Source organism: Globicephala melas, chromosome 5, assembly GCF_963455315.2.
Source record: "Globicephala melas chromosome 5, mGloMel1.2, whole genome shotgun sequence".
NCBI lineage: Eukaryota > Metazoa > Chordata > Mammalia > Artiodactyla > Delphinidae > Globicephala > Globicephala melas.
In genome coordinates this window covers 139,033,344-139,056,369 of record NC_083318.1, presented here as the reverse complement: position 1 = coordinate 139,056,369, position 23,026 = coordinate 139,033,344, and the positions used below count along the sequence as shown (strand labels likewise).

The window sequence follows — 23,026 nt, the reverse complement described above, 5'->3', positions numbered from 1 at the left end:
TTCGGGACATTGGGCCTTTCTCCCCATCTTTCTGGCAGGTCAGCTGCTGTTTCTACTGCAGTCAGTTTGCTGCCCGCTGAGGGTACCTTAAATGCCACGTCCGCCACTTCTGTTAAGTGAATGAGTTTTAGTACAACCCGTTATGATACCTCTTTAGGTTGGTTGCACAGAGAGCTTTGGGTGTGTTTCTTTTTCTAGGACCTTTTGATCACATCACAGCATCACGTGTGAACTTGTGGCTGGTGTGTGTGTCTCTGTGTATAATATATGCACATTTGCTGGTGTCCATGCAGGCTTACAGCTTCTCGTTTTTTCTTTTTTTTTTGAGGGTAAAGAGAGGGAGCTTATTTTGTTTTTTGGATTTTTTAAAATAAATTTATTTATTTTGGCTGCATTGGGTCTTCATTGCTGCGCTTGGACTTTCTCTAGTTGCAGCGAGCGGGGGCTACTCTTCATTGCAGTGCGCGGGCTTCTCATTGCGGTGGCTTCTCTTGTTGCAGAGCACGGGCTCTAGGCGCACAGGCTTCAGTAGTTGTGGCTCGTGGGCTTCAGTAGTTGTGGCGCACGGGCTTCAGTAGTTGTGGTTCGCGGGCTCTAGAGCACAGGCTCAGTAGTTGTGGCGTACAGGCTTAGTTGCTCCGCGGCATGTGGGATCTTCCCGGACCAGGGCTTGAACCCGTATCCCCTGCATTGGCAGGCGGATTCTTAACCACTGTGCCACCAGGGAAGTCCCAGGGAGCTTATTTTGAATCGCACTATGTGTTGTTTGGATTAGCTAAGCTTTGCTGGGAGTTAGCAGAAGAGGTCTCTGAGCAGCTTTGCTCTCCTTCTTTAGAAAAGAACCCAGAAGTTGCTTAAGGGAGAAGAAGGAGCAAATGTAAAGACTGAAAACATACCATAATATATAACAAAGGGTTGGGGGGTCTCTAGATTCAAACTAGATGTAATTCAAACTATTCAGATAAGAACATACAGAAATATATATTTCTAGCAACCTAGTATTTTAAATAATTATAAGCAGTATACCTTTATGCAATCAAGTAGCCAACAGAGCAATTTCCTTCTCAAAAATATTTCCTTTTGAAACTTCTCTACATGTATCGAGCTTTACTGAAACCTTTTTAACATTTTAAATTCATGCCTGTTTCCTCTTGGCTTGTCTAATGGCAAGCTGAACCACAAGTAGAACTTGGGTGTCTTTTAATCACTTCAGTAGTTTGGCAAATTTGGTCATAATCAGTCTTCACTGTCAGAAATCATCAAAAAACAATTAGGCAAACAGGAATCAACAAGTTGTCCAGTTGAAATTACAAAAACCTTCTATCAGTCAAAATGTATGCTGTTATATTATCAACTTTTGTGCTACGTAAAGCAGCGCAGAAATTGAATAAGGAATAGGTTTCTTTAGTTACTAATTTTTATGTAAGATCAAGGATAAAAGTTTAATGCAATGATGTCTGAGAGTTAAATATATAGAACCAAAAACTCAAAAGCAGGATGTACTATGTATTTGCTTTATAAAATAATTAAGAACTTACTTAAAAGTGAAATCCCTCAGTACAGAGATTTTTCTTCTTGGCTGGTTATCAGAAAACCCCATGCTGACTTATTATCATCTTTTCCTGGCCATTTCATACCACTGGTTTTCTGCCAGTACAGCCTCTATACTATTAGCCAATATGAAGTTAGCTTCAAAGGTAAATATACTTTATAAGAAATGATGAAACACTCTAAATCAGGTATATTCGGGGTTTTTCCAACACTGTTTTGGGTTTGTACACGTCACTGCTCCTTTCCTGTAAACTTGACAGTCAAGATTTGCCTCTACAGAAAAGGTAGTTTAAATTATTTTCTGTTATCATTCCTGTATGTTATAATCTGAAATTTTAGCATTCACATGTCAGTTTATAATTTAAGATATTGAAATAATTTCAGGAAATCTTTGGAAAGAGAAGACTTTGAAAAAATAATGGCAGACCAAGCGATTGCAGCAGGTAATAGAATTAAGTATATGCAATTAGGAAATAATTATACTTGTAGAACTAATGTTTTACCCGTAAACAAAGATTTTCTATTCCTAGAAAATATTTAGCTGGAGAACAAATATTTTCTTTAAAATATTCATATTTATTTGCTGGTAGCTTCCAGTGTGAAATGTTCAATATCATGTTTTGCGTTAACACAAAGAACAACTTTTTCGCACTATATGTCTTTGTTTGACCTCAAACATTTCCTCTTCTTACAATGTTTATTTGCTGAGAAGTAGATAAAGCTGTGTGGGAGGCTGACTCATAGGCGTTCACAGGCTTTGGTCTTGAACTTTAAGTGTTCCTCATTTATGCATGAAAAATTCTACTCAGCAAAGTAAAAGAAGTAATTTTTTTAAAGGTTGGAAGCAATCATGGGAAAAAAGGTGAGCAGTGCTCTCACATTAATCCTAGTTTGGAGGAAACAAGCAGATGAGTGACTCTGTCATACTGTCCTTTCCAAAGTTTGAGTACATGAACCAACAGGTTAGATGTTTCTCAAAGTACAAGATATGAAGAACTTGATGATGATGATGATGATGACAGTGGCGATGGCTGACCTGTACTGAGCCCTTCCTCTGGGTCAGGCGCGATCCTAACGTGCCCGCCAACCCTGCCATGGCAGTGCTGTGGACAGGGCACTCGGGTTTCCCTAAGTCACAGATGAGAAGAATGTGGTACACAGAGTGTAAAGAACAAAGGACATTAGAGGGAGAAGCTGTGCAAAGTAGATAATATATTCCAAACACCTGTTCAGTCAGGTAACATCAAACAAGAATGCTGTTTTACTGGGAAAAAAATTACTTCATATCGTCTCTAAGGAAAAATGACAAAATTGAGTTTCACCACCAGTGATTTAGATTAATTCCTGTGTCTGATGCTTATACTTCAAGGGGGCCAAGACCCCTTCAGCAACATGTACCACTGTTTCCGTTGTTAACAAGGTGGGAGAGCTTTTTCTGAAATGGACTTGGTCCTGTGATTCCAATTGCTCTTTTATAGTTAAGCTTCAGGGAGATAAAAAGTCATATATTATACTCAGTTGATCATTCTTTATAATTAACTGACTTGGGATTCATATTAGGAGTTATCCAAATTTTAGAAACTCATTTATGTAGATAATTTAAACACGGGTAGTTAATTTTGGTTGGAAATCTTATTAGCCGATATAAAGCAAACTAACTCGTCAGCTAGAACAATATTAAAACCAGTAACAGCACATCTCTGCTAAGATGGCGCATTTGATACGGCAGAAAATGTATTATGTGCTTTCAGGAGTCCCAGTGGAGATCATCAGAGAATCTCTCGGTGAGGAGCTTTTTAAAATATGCTACGAAGAAGATGAATACATCCTAGGGGTGGTCGGAGGAACCCTGAAAGACTTCTTAAATAGCTTCAGCACCCTTCTGAGACAGAGCAGTCACTGCCAGGAAGCAGAGAAGAAGGGCAGGTTTGAGGACGCGTCCATCCTGTGCCTGGATAAAGATCCCGATTTCTTAAATGTTTACTATTTCTTCCCCAAGAGGATCACTTCCCTGATTCTCCCCGGCATCGTTAAGGCAGCTGCTCGCATCTTGTACGAGACCGAAGTGGAGGTGTCCTCGACGCCCCCCTGCTTCCACCAGCACTGCAGCGAGTTCATGGACCAGCCCTGCCTGCTCTACTCCGTCCACGTCAAGACCCCCCGGCCGGCCCCACCCCCGGGGAAGCCCCCGTCCTCGCTGGTGATCCCCACCTCGCTCTTCTGCAAGACCTTCCCCTTCCATTTCATGCTGGACAGAGACATGACCATCCTGCAGTTGGGCAACGGCATCAGAAGGCTGATGAGCAGGAGAGACGTGCAAGGGAAGCCTCATTTTGACGAGTACTTCGAGATTCTCACTCCAAAAATCAGCCAGAACTTCAGCGGAATCATGACCATGTTGAACATGCAGTTTGTGGTCCGCGTGAGGAGGTGGGACAACGCCGTGAAGAAATCTTCCAGGGTAAGAAGAACGTTACACTGTTGTGAATATGGAATCCGTTGTTTCATATTTAAAGACTAGAAATAAAGGTGAAAATATACGCATTACTTGAGATGTTTTAATACAGCATTTCTGTTTAAGACAATTCTAAAACACTTCGAAGGGTGGAATAAATTTAAGACAAGATTCTTTCTGCATTCATTTGCTCACTTAAGCCATCACTGCACAGATATTTTTTGAATGCAGTCTACCTTTTACAATCTTTATGGAGTATTTTATAACTGAATTAGAAAAATATTGATGTAAAAGTATGGTTTCAGTCATCATGAAGTAGCTGACTTAATTTGGAATGATAAGAGGGATTCTACAACAAAGAAACAACTTGTTTCTTACAGGCGGCAACTAAATGGATTTTTTCAATATTTAATAGACATGGAAAAAAATCAATAACTTGTTTGATTAACTGTTAGAGAATGTGGGGAAAAATGTTCTGCTCTCATAATAGATAACCATGGTAATGATTTAGAAAAATGTTTGGGAAATCACAGCCGATAGTACAAGCAAGCTCAAAGAAAGGCTTATGACGCATCTAACTTCTGGACACATGTAAACCAGCAGACATGCTGTCTGTCCCCCCCAAATGAAAACAGCTTTATTACTTTTTATCATAAAAGTAGTATAGCTAAGTGTTTAAAAAATAGGTAATACTTAAAGATGTTCATTGCAAACTCAAAAATATTAATTTTACACATTTTTATTTAAAACAAAATATACTATTTACAACTTTTTTTTTTTAATCACTAAACGATACCTATGGGCCTCCTGCCATGTCATTAGATACCTGTCTGTTCCACGTTTTCAAAGGCTGTGTCGTATCCCATCGTGTGGTTTCCCGTTTAACCGTTCACTATTGAAGGACACCTGGGCTGCCTTCCACTTTGCTGCCGTGAACACACATGTACACGTTTGTCTCATTCACACAAGTAACCCTGTCATCCAGGACAAACACACGAAGCCCCCTTGCTCAGGGCTCCTTGTGCCATCCTTTCTGCTGCTGTCCACAGAATGCAGTAGCAGAAGCATCAGCATGCCACATAGTGAGAAAGCCCTGAAGCAAGAATTTGGGGCTCTGTTGATTGAAAATCATGATTTCTGTGTAGCCTGTACTGCAGTGTATTCTCCGAATGTCTGCATGCATTTTAGAATTCATAGTAAATTGCAACGCTAAGAAAGCATATTGTTTTTGTTGACCAGTAGAAAAAAATCAAGTCTAAAAATAAAAGGAGGGACTTCCCTGGCGGTCCAGGGGTTAGGACTCCACGCTTCCACCGCAGGGGGCACAGGTTCGATCCCTGGTCGGGGCACTGAGGTCCGCAAGCCTCACGGTACAGCCACAAAAACCAAGGGGATTATCCCTGTACCCGCCTCACCTTTTGTCTCAAAAAGGTGTTGGGAACTTGAATAGGCCACAACGGTTGGTGCCTCTTCCTACGCAGGTGATGGACCTCAAAGGCCAGATGATCTACATGGTGGAGTCCAGCGCCATCCTGTTCCTGGGCTCGCCCTGCGTGGACAGACTGGAGGACTTCACGGGCCGGGGGCTCTACCTCTCGGACATCCCCATCCACAACGCACTGCGGGACGTGGTCCTGATCGGAGAGCAGGCCAGGGCGCAGGACGGCCTGAAGAAGAGGCTGGGCAAGCTCAAGGCCACGCTGGAGCAGGCCCACCAGGCCCTGGAGGAGGAGAAGCGGAAGACGGTGGACCTCCTGTGCTCCATCTTCCCCTGCGAGGTGGCGCAGCAGCTGTGGCAGGGCCGAGCCGTGCAGGCCAAGCGGTTTGGCGACGTCACCATGCTCTTCTCGGACATCGTGGGCTTCACGGCCATCTGCTCTCAGTGCTCCCCGCTGCAGGTCATCACCATGCTCAACGCGCTCTACACCCGCTTCGACCGGCAGTGCGGGGAGCTGGACGTCTACAAGGTAGGGGCCTGCGGGGGGCAGGGCGAGGCCAGGGGCCCCAGCCCGGGAGCAGGCGGCGTGCCTCGGCCGTGCGCGTGGCCTCCGGCCCGAAAGGGCTCCGAAGCCGCGCATTCCAGAAAGGACGAGCTTGTGCCAAAGAACAAGCACAGAGTGCAGGGGTGACAGAGCGAGGGGGCGGGCCTCGGACCCTCAGAGAGGGGAAGTTTAAAGGACGGTGAGCCTGGGCTTCCCTGGTGGCGCAGTGGTTGGGAGTCCGCCTGCCGATGCAGGGGACACGGGTTCGTGCCCCGGTCCGGGAAGATCCCACATGCCGCGGAGCGGCTGGGCCCGTGAGCCATGGCTGCTGGGCGTGCGTGTCCGGAGCCTGTGCTCCGCAACGGGAGAGGCCACAACAGTGAGAGGCCCACGTACCGCAAAAAAAAAAAAAAAAAAAGACAGTGAGCCTGAGCCTCGACTGTGAGACCCGAGATGAACTGTTAAGGTGAGATGTTTCAAGGTCAGCCTTGCACAGGGAGGACGTATCCTTTCTGTCTGCAGAAGGAAAGAAGCACGAGGACTGCACAAATTGTCTTCGAACGGATTCATTCAGTACAGGGTAACGGGATCCTTTTCACAGCCGGGGAAGAGAAACCCAAGTCAGCGGCTTAGGGAGTTACTGTACCCAGGCCAAGGGCAGAAGGAGGGCTGTCTTCCAATCTCCTTTACTGCCTTATTGGCTTTGTAAGCAGAGAAAGTTAAATAACCTTTCTCATTTCTGAAACAGAGGATATAATACCCACCCACAGAGTTTATATGCATGAATAACATGCATTATGTCCCGTAATCTTCGTGAACACGACTGTTACAAAGATTACGGTAAAAAAATAATCTGTCCTTCATCAGCCAGCAGGCACTGAGTGCCTACAGGGTAGCAGCCATCATTCTAGGCTCCGAGGCTGCACGGGGATTGTCCCTGAAACATAATAAGCTATTTTTTAAATGTAACTTTTGTTAATAAGAGAACCAATGAAGACACTTTGTGTTCAGCTTATTTCTTTAGAAGTAAAACATATTTTCTTGCTGATTTAAAGTATTTTACGTTGTCCTAAATACTGGCATAAGGAATAAAGCATGCTTCTCATTTATGTGGCTTGAATCATCTTTTAATTTGCCACGTAAAATTGTGGCATTTCAGAGCTTAATGCAACATGAAAACAAACAAATGATTAAAGAGGAAACAAAAATGATTTATGGGACTCTATAAGCCCCTCCTTTGTTCCAATCTAGATGCTCAAAGTCAAACTTGCCTTTTAAAAAATTTGTAACAGGAAATTCCAGACAGAGCTATGATTCCCTTAGGAAAAAAGAGGTCCATGCATAATTACAGATAAAATAATTGGCTTCACTTAGGTTAAGCCTCATGGCCTCTTGTGGAATTCACTGTATTTATCTGTAGACAGTTTATGCCTTGAGAATATCTCCTCTCAGAACTGGGAGGTCTCCCTGTCTTCTGCAAACTGCTGTGGCTGCTTGCAGAAGCTGCCCGCTGCTGCACGGTTCGCCCTGTTGAAACTTTAAAATATGGGTCACTCTCTCCAGTGGTCAGAATCTTGTACCTCACGATGAGGGTGCGGGCGCAGAGACCCCTGGGGGCCCAGCCGCAGCCCCAGCCAGAGAGCCTGCATCCTCGTTTCACCTGCTCTTCATGCCGACTCCGCGTGGAAACACCTGGAGGTGCTGTGAACAAACGGGGGAGGGTCCTCACCTCAGAATAACCTTAAGATATGGAAAGTGTTCATCAGGGGCTGACCTGTGCCCGTGGTGGCTTCCAAGGAACAGTCAGGCTTGTTTATTCCAGGACCCGGCTGGACCAGGACTTCATTCAGTTACATTTCCTTTCTGTCTTTCAATCTCTCGGTCATTTTCTGCTTATTTGAGTGTGTATCTGTCTGTTGTTTCAGCACATCCTTACTGGTCCTCCAGCGTTGGCCAGCGTGGGAGGGGGTACAGTCCCTGTGAAAAGAGTCCACGGCAGGGGGCGGGCAGGGGAGGGACACACAGAGACGCACAGGGCAGATTCCCTGTGACACTGGGGACGCGATACCACTCTCACCTCTGCAGGGGCTGCAGCAGCACAGAGGACAGCACCCAACACCCAGTAGGGGCGAGGGTGCCCTTCTCCTACTTAGTAACACTTCCTGAGCCCTGTGACAGGTGAGCCGTTAGCCTGAGCGCTTCTCTGCCTGCAGTGCTGAGGAGATGCTCTCGGGATGCCCGGCCGCCGGGCTGTGTCCTTGGTGAACAGCCTGGGCCCCAGCGATGGAGGAGCTGATGAGACAGACTCCGAGAGCTTGTGTCCTACTGGGAGAAAAGCCAACAAACGGGCATAACTCCAACAGCATCCCTGTTGGTGTGCTCTCCTGGTAGGAAATGGAGCCGGTACGGGCCGTGGGCGGGATCGGGCTTCCTCGCCAGGTGGGTGTCAGCAGGGCCCGAGGAGACCAGGGACACGCCAGGTGGCCACCTGCAGGAAGACTGTTCCAGACCGAGGAGTAGCAAGTGTTTGGTGTGTTTGGGGGGAAAAAGGTGGCCGCTGGCTTGGAACACAGTACGCAAGAGGGAGAGTTAGGAGACGGATTGGGGGCAGCAGAAAGGCAGGGCAAGGACTTGGGGGGCATGTTAAGGGCGCCGGCATTTATTCTGCATGAAATAGGGAGTCACTGAAATTTGTCCCCATTCTCTTCTCCTCTCTCGTCTCCGTCCCCCTAGATTGGAAGCTCTGGATCAGAACAGTGATATGATCTGTTAAGTTACAATTAATATTTAGAGGAGAAAAATGTACCTATTACAAATTGGTGGCTTATTTGTGGATTTAAAGTAAACATTAGCTTTCTGTACTCAGGGTCACCGACAGATAAAAATCACTGGTAGCAACAGCAATCATGAAATGATAGTAATGTACATGAAATTTACAGAAGAGCCTGATTTCCAATAGCTTCCAGTCACCATTGTCTGCCTCTGGGCTTGACATCTTGGTTTCTACACTTTGTGATTAGCGTTGCTATGACAACCCCAAATGTCCTTTTGAAAAGCTAAAATGACAGTTTTAACCAGGCACATCCTTAATAAATTCATAGGGCCTTGATTCAGTAGTGACTTTGTTCAGAAAGCTGTATTTTATGCTGAGAGGGTATAAAATCACCCAGTATCTTAAACAGTTTAGTATAAACCCAGAGTACGTCATTTGCTTCTACAAAGCCCTTTCACGTGGTGGGGAAAGAAGGAGGTGAGTCAGTGGCGATCCTGGGAGTAGAAGCCCTCCCGAAACTGTGTTCACAGCGCGACACCGCCGCTCACCTTGTGCGTTTCCTGGGAAGGAAAGCCTTTTCCAAGAGTCTGCGATTTGCTCTGATGTTCCATTGGCCCTGAGCACTGAGGTGTCTGCTGCATGATTCTTAATTTCTGCTCTATGATATGCCCTGTGGTGCTTCCTCAGCTTCTGCTTGTAACGTGGAGAATCTGTTGTGCGTAGGTGGAGACCATCGGCGATGCATACTGTGTGGCTGGGGGCTTGCACAAAGAGAGCGACACCCACGCTGTTCGGATCGCACTGATGGCCCTGAAGATGATGGAGCTGTCTGATGAAGTGGTGTCTCCCCACGGAGAGCCCATCAAGGTGAGGCGTATCACGTCCTGGCCAGGAGATGTCAGGACAGTAAATGCTGGTTAGTTAGATCCCAACAGAATGGTGCGTCCCTCAGGGTTTAGGGGCAGAGAGCGAATCTCCAGCTTGCTTTACTACGCGGTGTTAAATGGCTTACAGGTCACTTAGAGACCAAAGACGCCATCCATGGCTTGAGCTTTGAAAAAATGGCTCCCAAACCCGCACTTCAGAACCACAGCTTCCTCCGTGACCTGGAAGCTGGTTCCAGAACCACACAGCCACAGCCAGGCAGGGAACCACTGTACTTGGAAAGCAGCTGCGTCCACTGCTGGCTGCAGAAGAGTTGCAGCTGCTGTAATTGCATCAGCAGCGTGGAAATACCGCATCACGACTCTTCCAAAATGAATGACTGGCCACTGGGCTCCCTGCTAAGCAGGGGAGAGAGAACACAAAGGCTTCCCCAGCCGTGCTCACACCGGGAGTGCAGGCAGAAATGCAGGTTTCCGGAGCTCAGGCAAGGGCTTCCGATTCATCACACCTAAGTACATCTAGAACCTTCAAGGGACTTTGGAAAATGGAATGTTTAGTTTTTTGAGCCCTGCAGGGGAGGAATTACACGAGTATGAAGTGGGCTGCTAACCCACCAATATTTTCCAGGACACATAAAATTCCAAAATTTCTAGACGAGCCATATCCCAGAACAATAATGTCTTATAGCAGATGAGAAAATAAAATTAACATGCTAACCATTGATTTCATAGATAAAATGTGAGTGGAATATCCTTATCTGTCCCACTTGAAGTGAGTCTGCCTTAGAACAGTCTCAGCTGATGACCTTCAGAAATGGGTCTTTGAAGTAATACGGAATCCTGTGTGGCATGATATAAAATAGAGAGAGAAGGAGGAAAAAACTTGGAAGTTTAGCCAGGGCTCTCTCCACCGTTACTAGAAGCCGTATGCGTAAGCCTTCACAACTATCTTCTAAGTCAACCCTCATCCCAGTTATATACCGATGTGTGACACACTTCCCTAAATTAGTGGCGTGAAACCACAGAGCTTTGATTTTGCACTGGTTCTGTGCGTCGGAATTTGGATGAGGCAAAGCAGGAATACCTCGTCCTTTCTCACAGCATCCGGCACCTCAGCGGTCGAGGGCGCGTCAGGTAGCTGGGATTACACCACTTGAACCAGAGCTTCCCTCGCCGGCCTGGTTCCCTGGGTGGGGCTGGCGGAGGGCGGGGCCCAGCTGGGACTGTCAGCCCAGGTGCTCACCTGTCACGCTCTGCTGGGGCAGCCTCAGGGCCGTCCCACTTCTTACGTAGGGGCCACGTCCCGGTGAACAGGTCTGCCTCCACTGCATGGCCTTTATGCCCTGGCCTGAGGAGATACACTGTGACACATCCATTTTGTCCTAATGGTCACAGCAACCCTAAGCCTGCCCACAGGGGAGAAGACTGAGACCCCAGGTTTCAATAGGAAGAGCGCGACATAATTTTCCACTGTGCTTTAAAAGTTTCACAGTATCTGACTTTTCCAGATGCTTAACTTCTATACTTTTTTAGAAGAGAATTATGTGTTTTTTTGTGTTTTGTTGTTGTTGTTTTGTCTTTTTTTGGTGAGGAAACTCATAGCATCAAAGTAAATGCTTAAAATATCCCAATTAATAATAAAACCAGTGATCTCCACATAAATGGATTTTGTAATAAGATGTGTATGTTTGGGGCAGGGGGGTTAGTGGCATGGGGGTTTTTTCATATTTGTAGAAATACACTTTTAGAGTTTCGCGATTGCAAGAATTATTTATAGCTAGTTTCAAAGGTAATTACCTGGGTGATAAGAGTTTAGCTTTACTGAGCTGTAAAGTCAGACGTGAAACCACTTTGTCTTTGTATTGACCTGCAGTCCTAGGAAGTACCTGACAGCCTTAGGGGCTACTCATGAAATATCACAGACGCAGAAGTGCAGAGTAGTTTCAGTAGAGAGAGAAGCACTAACGTGTATCACAGGGAGCAGACTGTGACTTAAGCATCATCTTATTTAAAATCTGTATAACAACATTATGAGAAGGCATCCACAATTCACTGCTAGACAAGAGTAGTCGAGTCTCTCACGGATCCAGATTTGGAGTCATGTGTTTCTTACCCTCCTGCCCCACGGCATGGAATCACAGTGAAAGAATAGGAAATATTTCCTTTTTTTCTTTACAAACTCTATGTTTTCTCCAGCGTGTCGTACGTACAAACCATCTATGCACTTATTCCTACCGACTTCCTCACTAACGTCCACCCACTGAGGCTTGGAAGACGGTGGGTGGGTGGACGCTATCTCATGATGGAGACCAGGGCCAGGCTGAGTCAGAAGGTGCAGAGCGAACTCCGACACAGGCTCTGGGAGCCTCCCTCCCAGCCCCAGAACCTGAGTGCAGAGGGGCTACATCAAAAGTGGCCCCAAAGGGGAGACTCCCCAGCAGGTTTCCACTGGGGGCGTGACGGGCCTGTTAAACTTTGGACCATTATTGTGCTTGTAAATTTGAAAAGTTCCCGTATAAGGAAGCTTTGGGGTTGAGGGTGAGATTCAGGGCTGGGGGAGGGGAGTTGGGGGGCAGGGGAGGAAGCAGAGACACTGGCTTTGTCTGCGTTGTTTGGATGTTTACGAAGAGGAAATGTTTACGCATTTCCATATTAATTATGCAAAAGAAACAGTAAAACGCCATGGTAAACTTGTCGTATTAAAAGCTGTGACAGAGCGACAGAGAGGCACGGACATATATACACTACCAAACGTAAGGTAGATAGCTAGTGGGAAGCAGCCGCATAGCACAGAGAGATCAGCTCGGTGCTTTGTGACCGCCTGGAGGGGTGGGATGGGGAGGGTGGGAGGGAGGGAGACGCAGGAGGAAGGAGATATGGGAACATGTGTATATGTATGGCTGATTCACTTTGTTGTAAGGCAGAAACTAACACACCATTGAAAAGCAATTATACTCCAATAAAGATGTTAAAATAAAAAAAAAGCTAGAGTGACTAGGTACAAAGAGAGAAACTGATTTAACCAGAAGAGTGCCCAAAGTCAGTAAAAACTTCTAAAATTCTGCCTGATATTTGTAAGCAGAAGATAGCCTTTTGTCACCTTATTTTATGTGTCTACATTGTTCACTGTCATAGTGTTTACATATAGAACCGTAGTCTCCTAAGGAAGAAAAAGCCAGAATGTAATAGACATTTATGTTTTTCTGCTTAAAGTAAAACTTGGATGAAGAAGGAACTTTAAAAAGAATCCAACCCTGCATTTTTTAGGTGAGGAAAGAGTACAAGGGAGATTTGGAGATTTAGAGAGTCAGACTACCAGATGCAGAGAAGAAACCAGTGGTCCCAGAGGGAAGCGGGTGGAGGGAGGGGAACGTGGGAGTGAGGGTTAGATGTACAGACAACTGGGTGTGAAATAAGTAAGTTACGAGGATGTCATGGACCGCACAGCGAGTACAGTTATTTTATGACAACTCTGCGGGGAGTGTAATCTATAAAATATAGAATAACTGTGTTGTGCGCCTGAAACTAATATAATATTGTAGGTCAGAGCACCAGCTATCAGCACAATTTTGGTTTCTAATACAAAGATCCTGATTCATGATGTAGGGCTTCTGTTTGAAAATTTTGCAGAATTCATGATTTGACATGTTATAAGCCAATGATTCTCAGAAGTTTCTAGAAGAGATCTGAAATTAGCTGTAAAACTGGGGAGATCTGGAGTCTTCTGGATTCTAAAGGACATCTAAGTCACTGAGTACTTGGCCTCTGTGTACAATACGCACATCTAATAAAACTTGTTTCAAATGGTCAGCTAAACATAGAACTGAAAGTAACGTGCAGGGTATCTGACTGTCATTTGAAACATCCCCCCTTTAACTTGCTTCGTTGCAGCAGTAATTTAAAATCTGTACCTCCTCTGAGATCGGCCAGTATTGGAGCTTCCGGAAGATCCCACTTTAAAACATTGTCTTAACTGCTCTCCAGATCATTGACAGCTTTCAGGGTGCCTCAGCGTTTACCTCAGCCTATCCTGATGCGGCAGGACTCTCTGGTTTTCCTCGAGTCCAGATGTTTTTGACTGACGTGTGTGTAGTCACTGTGACGCAGGCGTCAGCAATGCCAGCTTTCCGCTTCCTCCGTCATTTTCTGCCTAAATATTACAATTCTCTTTCTGCACCCGATCATTTGAGTAGTGAGGTAGTGTTTGGTACAAAGGCCCTTTTAAAGCAAAACACCTAAAAACCCGCCCTCTGCATCCTGAGCACTGGCTTCTTGGCCCCCTCTGACCGTGTTGGGAAACAACTTCTGGGCGCCGGAAGTCAGATCTCTCTCACCGACGGACAGAGCAGGTTCACGTCAACAGTCCACGGGCACTTTGGTCACCATGGTGACTGTGGTCCGTTCGTGGGGGGCTTCGATTCAGATGCGGAGGACAGTTGAGATAAAGGATGCTCTGTGAGCAGCGTGAAGAGGCGGGGCTGAGGAGGTGGCGAGGAGAGGGGATGGGCTGCAGGCTTGGAGGAAGGAGGGCTTGTGGGCAGAGCCAGGAGCCCGGTGGTTTGGACAGGCACGCAGCCGGCGCTGACTAGCAGCAGTGTTCACCCATGACCGGACGTTGCGTTGCTCTTGCTTTCAGATGCGCATTGGACTGCATTCTGGGTCGGTTTTTGCCGGAGTTGTTGGAGTTAAGATGCCCCGTTACTGCCTTTTTGGAAATAATGTCACCTTGGCTAACAAGTTCGAGTCCTGCAGTGTCCCCCGGAAAATCAACGTCAGCCCTACCACCTACAGGTACGGATCCCGTTCAGTGCCTGAAGTCTATTTTCATTCATACGCAGTCGTCATTTTTGTCTGTTGGTTTGTTTCATTCTTCATAACTTGTTCTTGCTTAAACCATCTTAAAGGAAGAGAAAAGCCGTAACTTGTATCATCCTCACTTTAACTTTTTTTTTTTTAAACTGCGCGTTAGCCTCACGGGAACTTTGATCTCCAGCCCGACCCATGATTCTCTACTGAGAATCTCCACTCGTAAGCTCTGCCCTGTATTTCTGCTCGGGTGACTAATTGGCCCATTACAGGCAATGTGATCCTATTAGAACAGCTGATCCCCCCCCCCCCCGAAGACACCCACTTCCCACCGGCCAAGCTCCATCAGTCTCCTGACTGGGTGGTAGAGGGCCTCCGTGCACCTGCTTCCTGGGACCAGCACCCTGGCATGCCCTCACCTTCCCCGTGCGTGCCCCGCCCCCGCTGCAGATGAGTGTGCTGCACGCAGCGCTACTCACACCCAGGCTCCCCTCCACGTGGTACCCATGTTCTCTTCGTGAAGCACAGGCCAGATCCGTCCCCCGGCCTTACAAGCCAGAACAAAATTAAACGTGCAACCACGGACTCACGTGTTCCCTCTGACCAGAGTCCTGCCAGACCCTACCACCAAGGTTTCTTCCACTCCCTCCTTATTTCATGGATCTCCTGCAACCCGGCCTCGTTTTTATGCATCACGCTCGCCAAACCGATTCCTGAATGGAGGATGCGTGCTTTGCGTTTCTCTCCCGGGTCATCCCCTGCTTTCCTCCTTCGCACATCAGACCTTAAGTCAGAGGCCGCGTCTTCACAGACACATTCCTCACCCGCCCTGGACACACCCTCAGGTGCTCATCTCAGCTCATCCTGTGTTTCTTAAGATCAGGACAAGTGGAGATTCTATGAGAAGTTATACAAATATGAAAGGTAATTATTTCTTTGCAGAGCTTTATTGATAGTACACTGAATTCAGGGATGGCGTTTCCCAATACAATAATATTAGGAAGTGTTAACTTCCTTGATATATTTATGAAGCACATGTAACTTTAGGACACAGACTGCATACGCACAACCAAAACTATCCATTTCCTTCAAACTTCCACTTCCAGATTCTGATCAGTAATTTAGAATGTAATGGCAATTAGACATTCCTTTCTTTTAAATGTCATGAGGAGTTTTCTTCTAGGGGACAGTTCCCGCATTTTTGTTTGTTTTTACTGAAGTGCAGAGAACGCAGACACTAGGTTCAATATCGTTTGAGTTTGGGGTCAGTGGCTTAAAGGGAGGGTTGCGTGCAGTGATGCAGGATCATTAAAGACAAAACTGGCAGGTGCCCCGTGCGGGCGGGAAAGTTGACCAGTGGCACAGAAGCAGGACTTGAAGTCCACCAGGGAACAAGGAGAACAAGGGATTATGGGACGATGACCGAATTAGGAGAGTTGGTGCAGCTGCTTGCAGGAAACCGCATCCGGTCAGGAGGGTAAAGAAAACCTCCCTCCACATGTGAGCATCTGCCCTGGGACTGTGGCTACTATTCTTGGATCTTACGCAAGCTTTCTTCTAAATGGTTTTATTTTTCCAACCTGTTTTTCTTACAGATTTGGATCTTTTTAAAAAGATGATTTAATGAACAAAACATCTGTAAGTCTCTTTAAAAAGCATGGGATTTGTAGGCAGAAGACATGTCCTACAGCACAGGGCTTACCAGATGTGCGATCTGGAGCGAGGCTCTTCATACATTCAAGTGATTTGCTTTAAAGCCACTTCTGAATGCTCCAGATAGAAGAATAAAACCAGAGGAAAATAGATTCCACCCGTTCCCTTTTACAACTTGCCTTCAATCCACTCAATACTATGTTTTTGAGATTTTTTTCTTGATGAAATATAAATCCGGTTCATTTATTTACAGTATTCCTAACGCAGTGGTGTGCTGGTAAACCAGCCTGCGGAGTGAAGTGGATACTCCCTGACTTCTAGCTTTTACCAGTTTTTAAGGTGTAAATACTATCACCGTGGCAGGTTTCAGGCTACCGATGGTTTAACTGGCTTGCAGAATTCCAGAGTGTTTAACAGCTGTTTCTCACAAGCTGGTACGAGATAAATCTAGCATGTCCCCATATGTGCATGTGACATAATATGTATTCTAGAGTATAAATAAGCCAGTCTGTCTTCTATCCATGGGTAATTAGAGTATTGCCAGTTTTTCATTATTACACAACGTGATTTGATAAATATTCTTAAACATATGTGTCTAGATAATATACCTACGAATGGTATTCCCAGATCGTGGGCTATACCCAGTTTCGGCTTTACTAAGCATCCGTTAGCTGTCCAGATTGGTTTCACCAATCTATTGGTATATATTGGTAATATGTACCAATAGAATCCACGGTGTCTGAAGGTTTCTGTTTCCCAGTGACTGATATTATCAGACTGATTGTTGCCAATATGACGGGTGTTATGTGATATCTAATTGATGCTTAATTAATCTTGTTCAATTTATTTAATCTTCACAGCTGTCTTAAGAGACATGTATTATTTTAATCCCCATTTGAAAGGCTAGAAATCTGACATCTTTGCTGTTATTCAAACCTACCAGACTTTGAAGCTTATACTTTCAATTGTGTGGAATTCTGTAATTTTTCATTATATATTACCAAATACTATGCCTTAAAAATAATAGGTACTCAAAATATTTACAAATCCATGACTAAAACATCATTTCATTAGTCTCATGATTTTGCAGACTACATATTCATTGGTGCACTGATAAAAATTAGTTGACTGAACACTCCCATGTATTCTGCTTGAGGTCTGTGATCCTCGAGACCTGCACCTCTGTGCAGCGGTTTCCTCAGCACACAGAGGGGCGTCAGCGTCCCCAAGTCTCGTGCAGCATCGTCACTCTTTTCACTGCAGACTGGGGAGTGGAAGGGGAGATACGAGGAGAGATTTTCTGCAGAAGCTGGTTTACAGCCAGTTTCCATCCACGGCCTGAATAATAGATCAGAGAGATGCTTATTAAGTTTGCATTTGACAGAAAGCTAGGGAAGCAAGTGGGAAGAGGAGACAGTAACTTAATCAAAATGATTAGAGTTTCAAATGAGTTTATCATCATGGACAAATGCAGCAAATAATAAAAGCCTGTAGAACATCTGAATTTAAGGTGCAATTTAATTCTTAAGAATTTAAGAAGAAAATATATTGCAAATATCAGATAGTAAGTAGAGTGTCGATATATACAACTAAATCTCACTTTAGTCCTACTAACCTAGAATTCATAAAAATTCTATTGCGAGATCCCAAAGTTACTCTCACATTTTATATGTAGATATATATCTTATATAGAATTTTCTTTCACAAGGTCTTGCCCAAGCTTACTTCTCAGTAACATTTAGAAAAGGAATGAATTGACAATGTCTTATCTCTTTCAACTCCTCCAGTTCTGTAACATTATTTTCATGTATTATTAGACTTTTGGCATTGTTTGGGTTTTTTTTCCTCACTGCTGTGAATTGCACTGTCCTATAGATTATAGATGATACCTTTACAAGACTATTTGATAGTTATCTTTCCTAATATGAGTGAACTACAGTATTTGGTAGGGCTTTCTGTTACTGGCATTGACTCCTTGCCGTTCTTCTGTGAAGATGCTTATAAACATCATTAGGATTTTTCCTGTCAGTGACACTGAAGATGGCTGGTTTATTAATATTCTCAGGAATGTTCCTTTAGTTATGTCACCTTTTCTTGACTAGACAGTTACGTCAGTCTTAAGTTTTATGATTAATATTTGTGTTTCAATATTTCCAGATTACTCAAAGACTGTCCTGGTTTTGTGTTTACACCTCGATCAAGGGAGGAACTCCCACCAAACTTTCCTAGTGACATTCCTGGAATCTGTCATTTTCTGGAAGCTTATCAACAAGGAACAACTTCAAAGCCATGGTTCCAGAAGAAAGATGTTGAGGAAGCCAATGCCAATTTTTTAGGCAAAGCATCGGGAATAGATTAGCCAAATACACACCCAATTGTTAGTCTCTGGGTTTGAGTCCTTGGAGCGTGTGTGGACCTTCTGAGAGCACACTGGGATGGCAGCGAGCTCAGGAGCGGTGGTAACATTTTGGGAGCTAAGTCACCACCTGCTTTTCCTTCCACTTAACATGACAAAAATGTATTCACCTCAATGTTCAACTCTTCAGTGAAAAAGAAAGAGAGAAAGGAAGAGAGAGGAGAGAGAAAGAAAGAAGGAAGCCTCAAAAAGTGACTTTGGGCGAGTATTTCTGATATATAAGAATAGCTTATAACCTATACTCAGACCTGAGCGCCTTGTTCATATATCGGGCGATTGTAGTGACCTGTACAGCCTGGTGGAGTCGCCTGCCTTCTGCCCTGGCCAAACACCCTGGTTATCAAAGCGCTTCTCATAGTGTTGGTTGCCTTAAAAACGCTTCTTGAATAGAAACCATAGTCTTTGATACCCTAAGCTCCTTGAACCTTTCAAGTCCGCATTTTGTTACATTTCCTCATTTAACTGTTAGCGTACATAACAAAACAGATTGAGGCTTCTTCTGTTGCACTTTTTTCTTTTTCTTTTTTTTAGAGAAAATAAGCCATTATGGGTTAGATGCAATATGAATCTAAAGTAGTTCTTCTGTAAATATCAAAGATGATTTTATAAAAATATTCTCCACAACGTAATGTGTCGTAACAATAAATATTTCCTTTTTTGACATTTTAAAAAGTCTATATATGGGAAAGGCCATTTTAATTCATAAGAGCAATTTCATTTCTATTAATTCATTTTTGTGTCATAACCTTCAGGATAAAAGAGGGTTACAGCCTACATTAAAATGCAATAATATTATTCTAATTTACTTTACCCAGAAGCAATATGGAGTAAAGGCAGCATTCAGGGAATGAATCATAACGTACAGCAGTAATTTGGACCTATTTCAGCAGACACCCTCCATTGCCAGGCTGAGCCGTATATAAGTTCCATCAGGAAAATCTTAAGTTCAGAAGTGGGAAATAAGACTTGTTCTTTTTGCTGATAGCTTACTTTTTAAGTGTTTGTGTTCAACACTCTGGTGTGTATATATGTCCTTGGAACCATCAGGACTCTTTGTCTTACGTACACATCTGTGAATTTTTTATTCTAGTGAAATTAATTCAATGATATTTTTAAAGAGGATGTTAATATGGATGAAGAAAATTATGCTGTGATTTCATTGTAGAAATTTCAAAACATTTTTCTGGAAAGTGAACTTTTAATAATGTTAGTCTAAGATCTCTGGTGAACTAAGTAACGTGCAGAGTTTGGTTGGAGATAAGGATCTGATTTTAAAAAGAACGCAACTTCGAAGCAAGAGAAAGCTGAACATTACAGTGTTTAAATCAGTATTAGCAGAGCTGTAGATACACTGAACTCATATTTGGGGATCTGAGGGGTAAGTCAGCTGGAATTTTTAACAGTTCTCTCCACTAGCCCCCAGGCCAGTCCATGGTGACCTCGGGAATAAAGGCCATTACTGGCTGGCCTCTAGCATCCCTGGCGTATTACTATACATATCACAATAATTATTATTTACTCAGTGATGCTCCAGTGTCTCGAGGTACTGAACAGGGCTCATTAAATACCAATCCTATTATTGGAGAGTATCACAGGCCTCGGGAAAACATAGTCTCACAATTATATGAAGTTAATAAAAGTATTTAAAAGGAAAGTAAAGACTTAAATACATTTTTCTTTCTGGAAATGAGCCCTTATTACAGGGAAAATATTAGGAATTAAGGGAAATTGAAAAGCATAAAATAATGCGTCTTATTTATCACCTATTTAAGCAGACCCAAATTTGCTAATAATTTATGTTCCAAAAGTTGTAAATTAATTAGAATTCAAAAACTATTTTCTCTGTGTGTGTGTGTAAACACACACACACACACAGAACCAATGGAGGAAAATGTGAACAATCTGGGCAAAAGCTCCATGGGAATTCCTTGTACTATTCCTGCAACCTTTCCATAAGTTTGATATTTTATCCAAATAAAAAGTTACCGAAAATGTATTTTCTCGAAAACATTAAGTCATCTGTGATAGATTCCCCAGACCAGCCTGCAAAGGCTCGTTAACTATGGGATACCTCAGAGCCCTTCAGCAAGATGGACATACAACATCTCCATGATGGAATGCACTCAAAATCTGCAACTTGGATGCTGAAAACTTTAAGGAATCCCTTTTCCATCTCTGTCTGATCCACTTTGGAGGGTGGAGGTGAGGGAGACGTATTCATGGCCAGACCACTGAGGGTAGGCAGGGACGGAGCCCGAGGGTATGTTCGCAAGGAAAGTGAGGGACCCGGACGGGGGCCTGAGGCTGGCGTGGGGTTGAGGATGCAGAAAAGGATGGACACAGAGGGTCTCTGACAGGGTTGGGAGCCAAGGGTTCCGAATCTTACTGCCAAGTGAACTGTCCTAAAATGTATATAATGTGGGTCCCAAGCCACCGGTTCCTCCTAAGAACGCCAGGAGCTGCTCTTCAGGTTCTGTTGTTTCCGTGACTTCTTGGGTGGGAAGGGCTGTTGCAGCGTTCTACTGGCCTGTCCTCCAAATCCCTCCTCCCTGACGTTGCCAGTCCCTCCGGGGCAGCTATGGTGAGGCACAGAGCAGGCTGCTTGGCCGGGGCCGGTGGGCTAGCAAGGAGGAGTGACGTGGGGAGTGGCTGGGGGCAGACTCGCCCTCGCCCCGCGAGCGCCACCTGCGAAGCCCCAGCGATGCCTAAGGCTGCGTGAGGCTGGAAAGCCGCGCCCAATGAGCCGCTGGATGCTTGTGGCTGTAAATGGTGGGCTTTACCTGGATAGTCGTCATTCCTCAGTGGAAGGGACTCTACAGGACACGGCCCTTCCCCGAACCACAGAACATAAAGAACTGTCGTGCCTGCTGGTGGGCTTGGGTGCGTTTCCCCGTGGAGCCGGCTGCGTGGGAACAAGTGAAGTGAAGGCCGGTTTGCAGGGTGAAGGATGCGGTGTGACACACGTGACACACGGGCGCGGGGAGGGCCGTCCGGAGGGGCTTGGGCCAGAGGGTTTGCAAATCCTGTAATGGAGGACGTAACACGTCCTGCAAAACCAATCCTCAGGTTGCTGCAGAGACGATAGGAAAGTGCGATCCCCTTGTCCAAACAGAGGCTAAAAGCAGGGACAGCTTGCTTTACTCAGCAGAGAACACCCAGAGGTAAATGTAAACCAGAGTTTACAGTGTTGCGACCTACATTCTCTGCTGGAATTCTTCCTCAAATCCTGGGAAATCTGTGTTCTCTTGTGAGGAGGGGAAGAATAATCGTCCCACTGTGAGAGGTGAGAACTTCTGGAAGGGATTAGCCCTCTGCAGTCCTGGCTGCCTTTAGTTTCCTTTTGCTCTTTGCCTGTTCGCTTCCAGACTGCAGAAGTGCGGCTCCCTTTAATGCTTCTTTTATGGTGTTGGTGACGTGTACTCACTTGGTGTTCGTACTTTAAGCCACCTGCAACATTTTACACTTTATTGCCACCTATATTTCTCCTGAAGCAGCCTTGCCCTTGACCTGTCACACCTGCATCTGTTTTGACCAACTCACACACACACAATCCACACACTTTTACCTCTAAAACTGTTCTTCCTGTATTCGGTGCCTGCAAAACCAAGATAGCATAGGTTTCATAAACGCATAGCTTTCAAATTTTAAAACTAAGCCAAACGGGGAAGAATGTGATATTCTAAATGCTAGGCTTCTTTTACTATCAGTGCAAATTCATTTTCATCGTAATAAACTTAGTTTCAGGAAAATGTTAATATCTAAGATTTAAACACAGGGATCGAAATCAGGACAAAATTTAATTTGCAGATCTAGGACTTAAGCTCAGATATTTTGGAGATTAGAAGATTTTCGATAAGGTTGCGCTGCCTTTCAATTTTTTTAAGTATTTAATGTTGAGACATTCTGCCATTTGCAACAATGTGGATGGATCTGGAGGGTATCAGGCTTAGTGAAGTAAGTCAGACAGAGAAAGACCAGTTCTGTGTGCTATCACGTCTATGCAGAATCTAAAAACTAAAACAAACATGTATATAACAAAAAATATATTAAATTGCAACTAAACCTTACAGATCGTGAAGAAGATCACTTGGCAGAAAACGAGTTTGCATAATGCCCAAATCTTATAAAGTATCAGCTAAGATGTTTGTTTAGTCTGAAAGGTTGCCAAACCCATCTGTATTGAGGGAAGAGCTATGAGGTCATCTCAGGGAAAACTACAGCAAAACAAAATGCTGTTACAGAAGTCGGACAATCCATCGTATTACACGCCCGAATAAAAAGGTAAAGCTGAACCTTTTGGAAAGTTACAGTGACAGTGCTCCCAGGTGCCTTTGGAAACAATGATGCCCCACGAGGCGGCATCCAGGGCTGTTCGATCACAGTGAGCTGCTTTCTTCCTCAGATAAATTGTGTGTCGGAAAATTGAAGTGGGTAAAAACGTTTTAGTCGTTGAGAATGTACTGTTCCTTCACCTCCTCCCACATGCAAATTAAAGATGCCCTGCAA

General features: G+C 44.6%; 1 protein-coding gene across 2 annotated transcripts in view; it reads left to right on the top strand.

Annotated features, from left to right (window-relative positions):
- The window catches only part of GUCY1A1 (guanylate cyclase 1 soluble subunit alpha 1), a 59,836-nt gene extending 39,320 nt beyond the window's left edge, over positions 1-20,516 (top strand). For both annotated transcript variants that reach the window (XM_060299891.1, XM_030865772.3), the window contains exons 4-9: positions 1,936-1,994; positions 3,303-4,012; positions 5,488-5,973; positions 9,485-9,628; positions 14,282-14,436; positions 18,262-20,516. In XM_060299891.1, coding sequence (XP_060155874.1) covers positions 1,936-1,994; positions 3,303-4,012; positions 5,488-5,973; positions 9,485-9,628; positions 14,282-14,436; positions 18,262-18,463 — 1,756 coding nt within the window. In that variant the 3' untranslated portion in view covers positions 18,464-20,516. The remainder of the gene's footprint in view (positions 1-1,935; positions 1,995-3,302; positions 4,013-5,487; positions 5,974-9,484; positions 9,629-14,281; positions 14,437-18,261) is intronic.
- Positions 20,517-23,026: the final 2,510 nt, after the last annotated feature.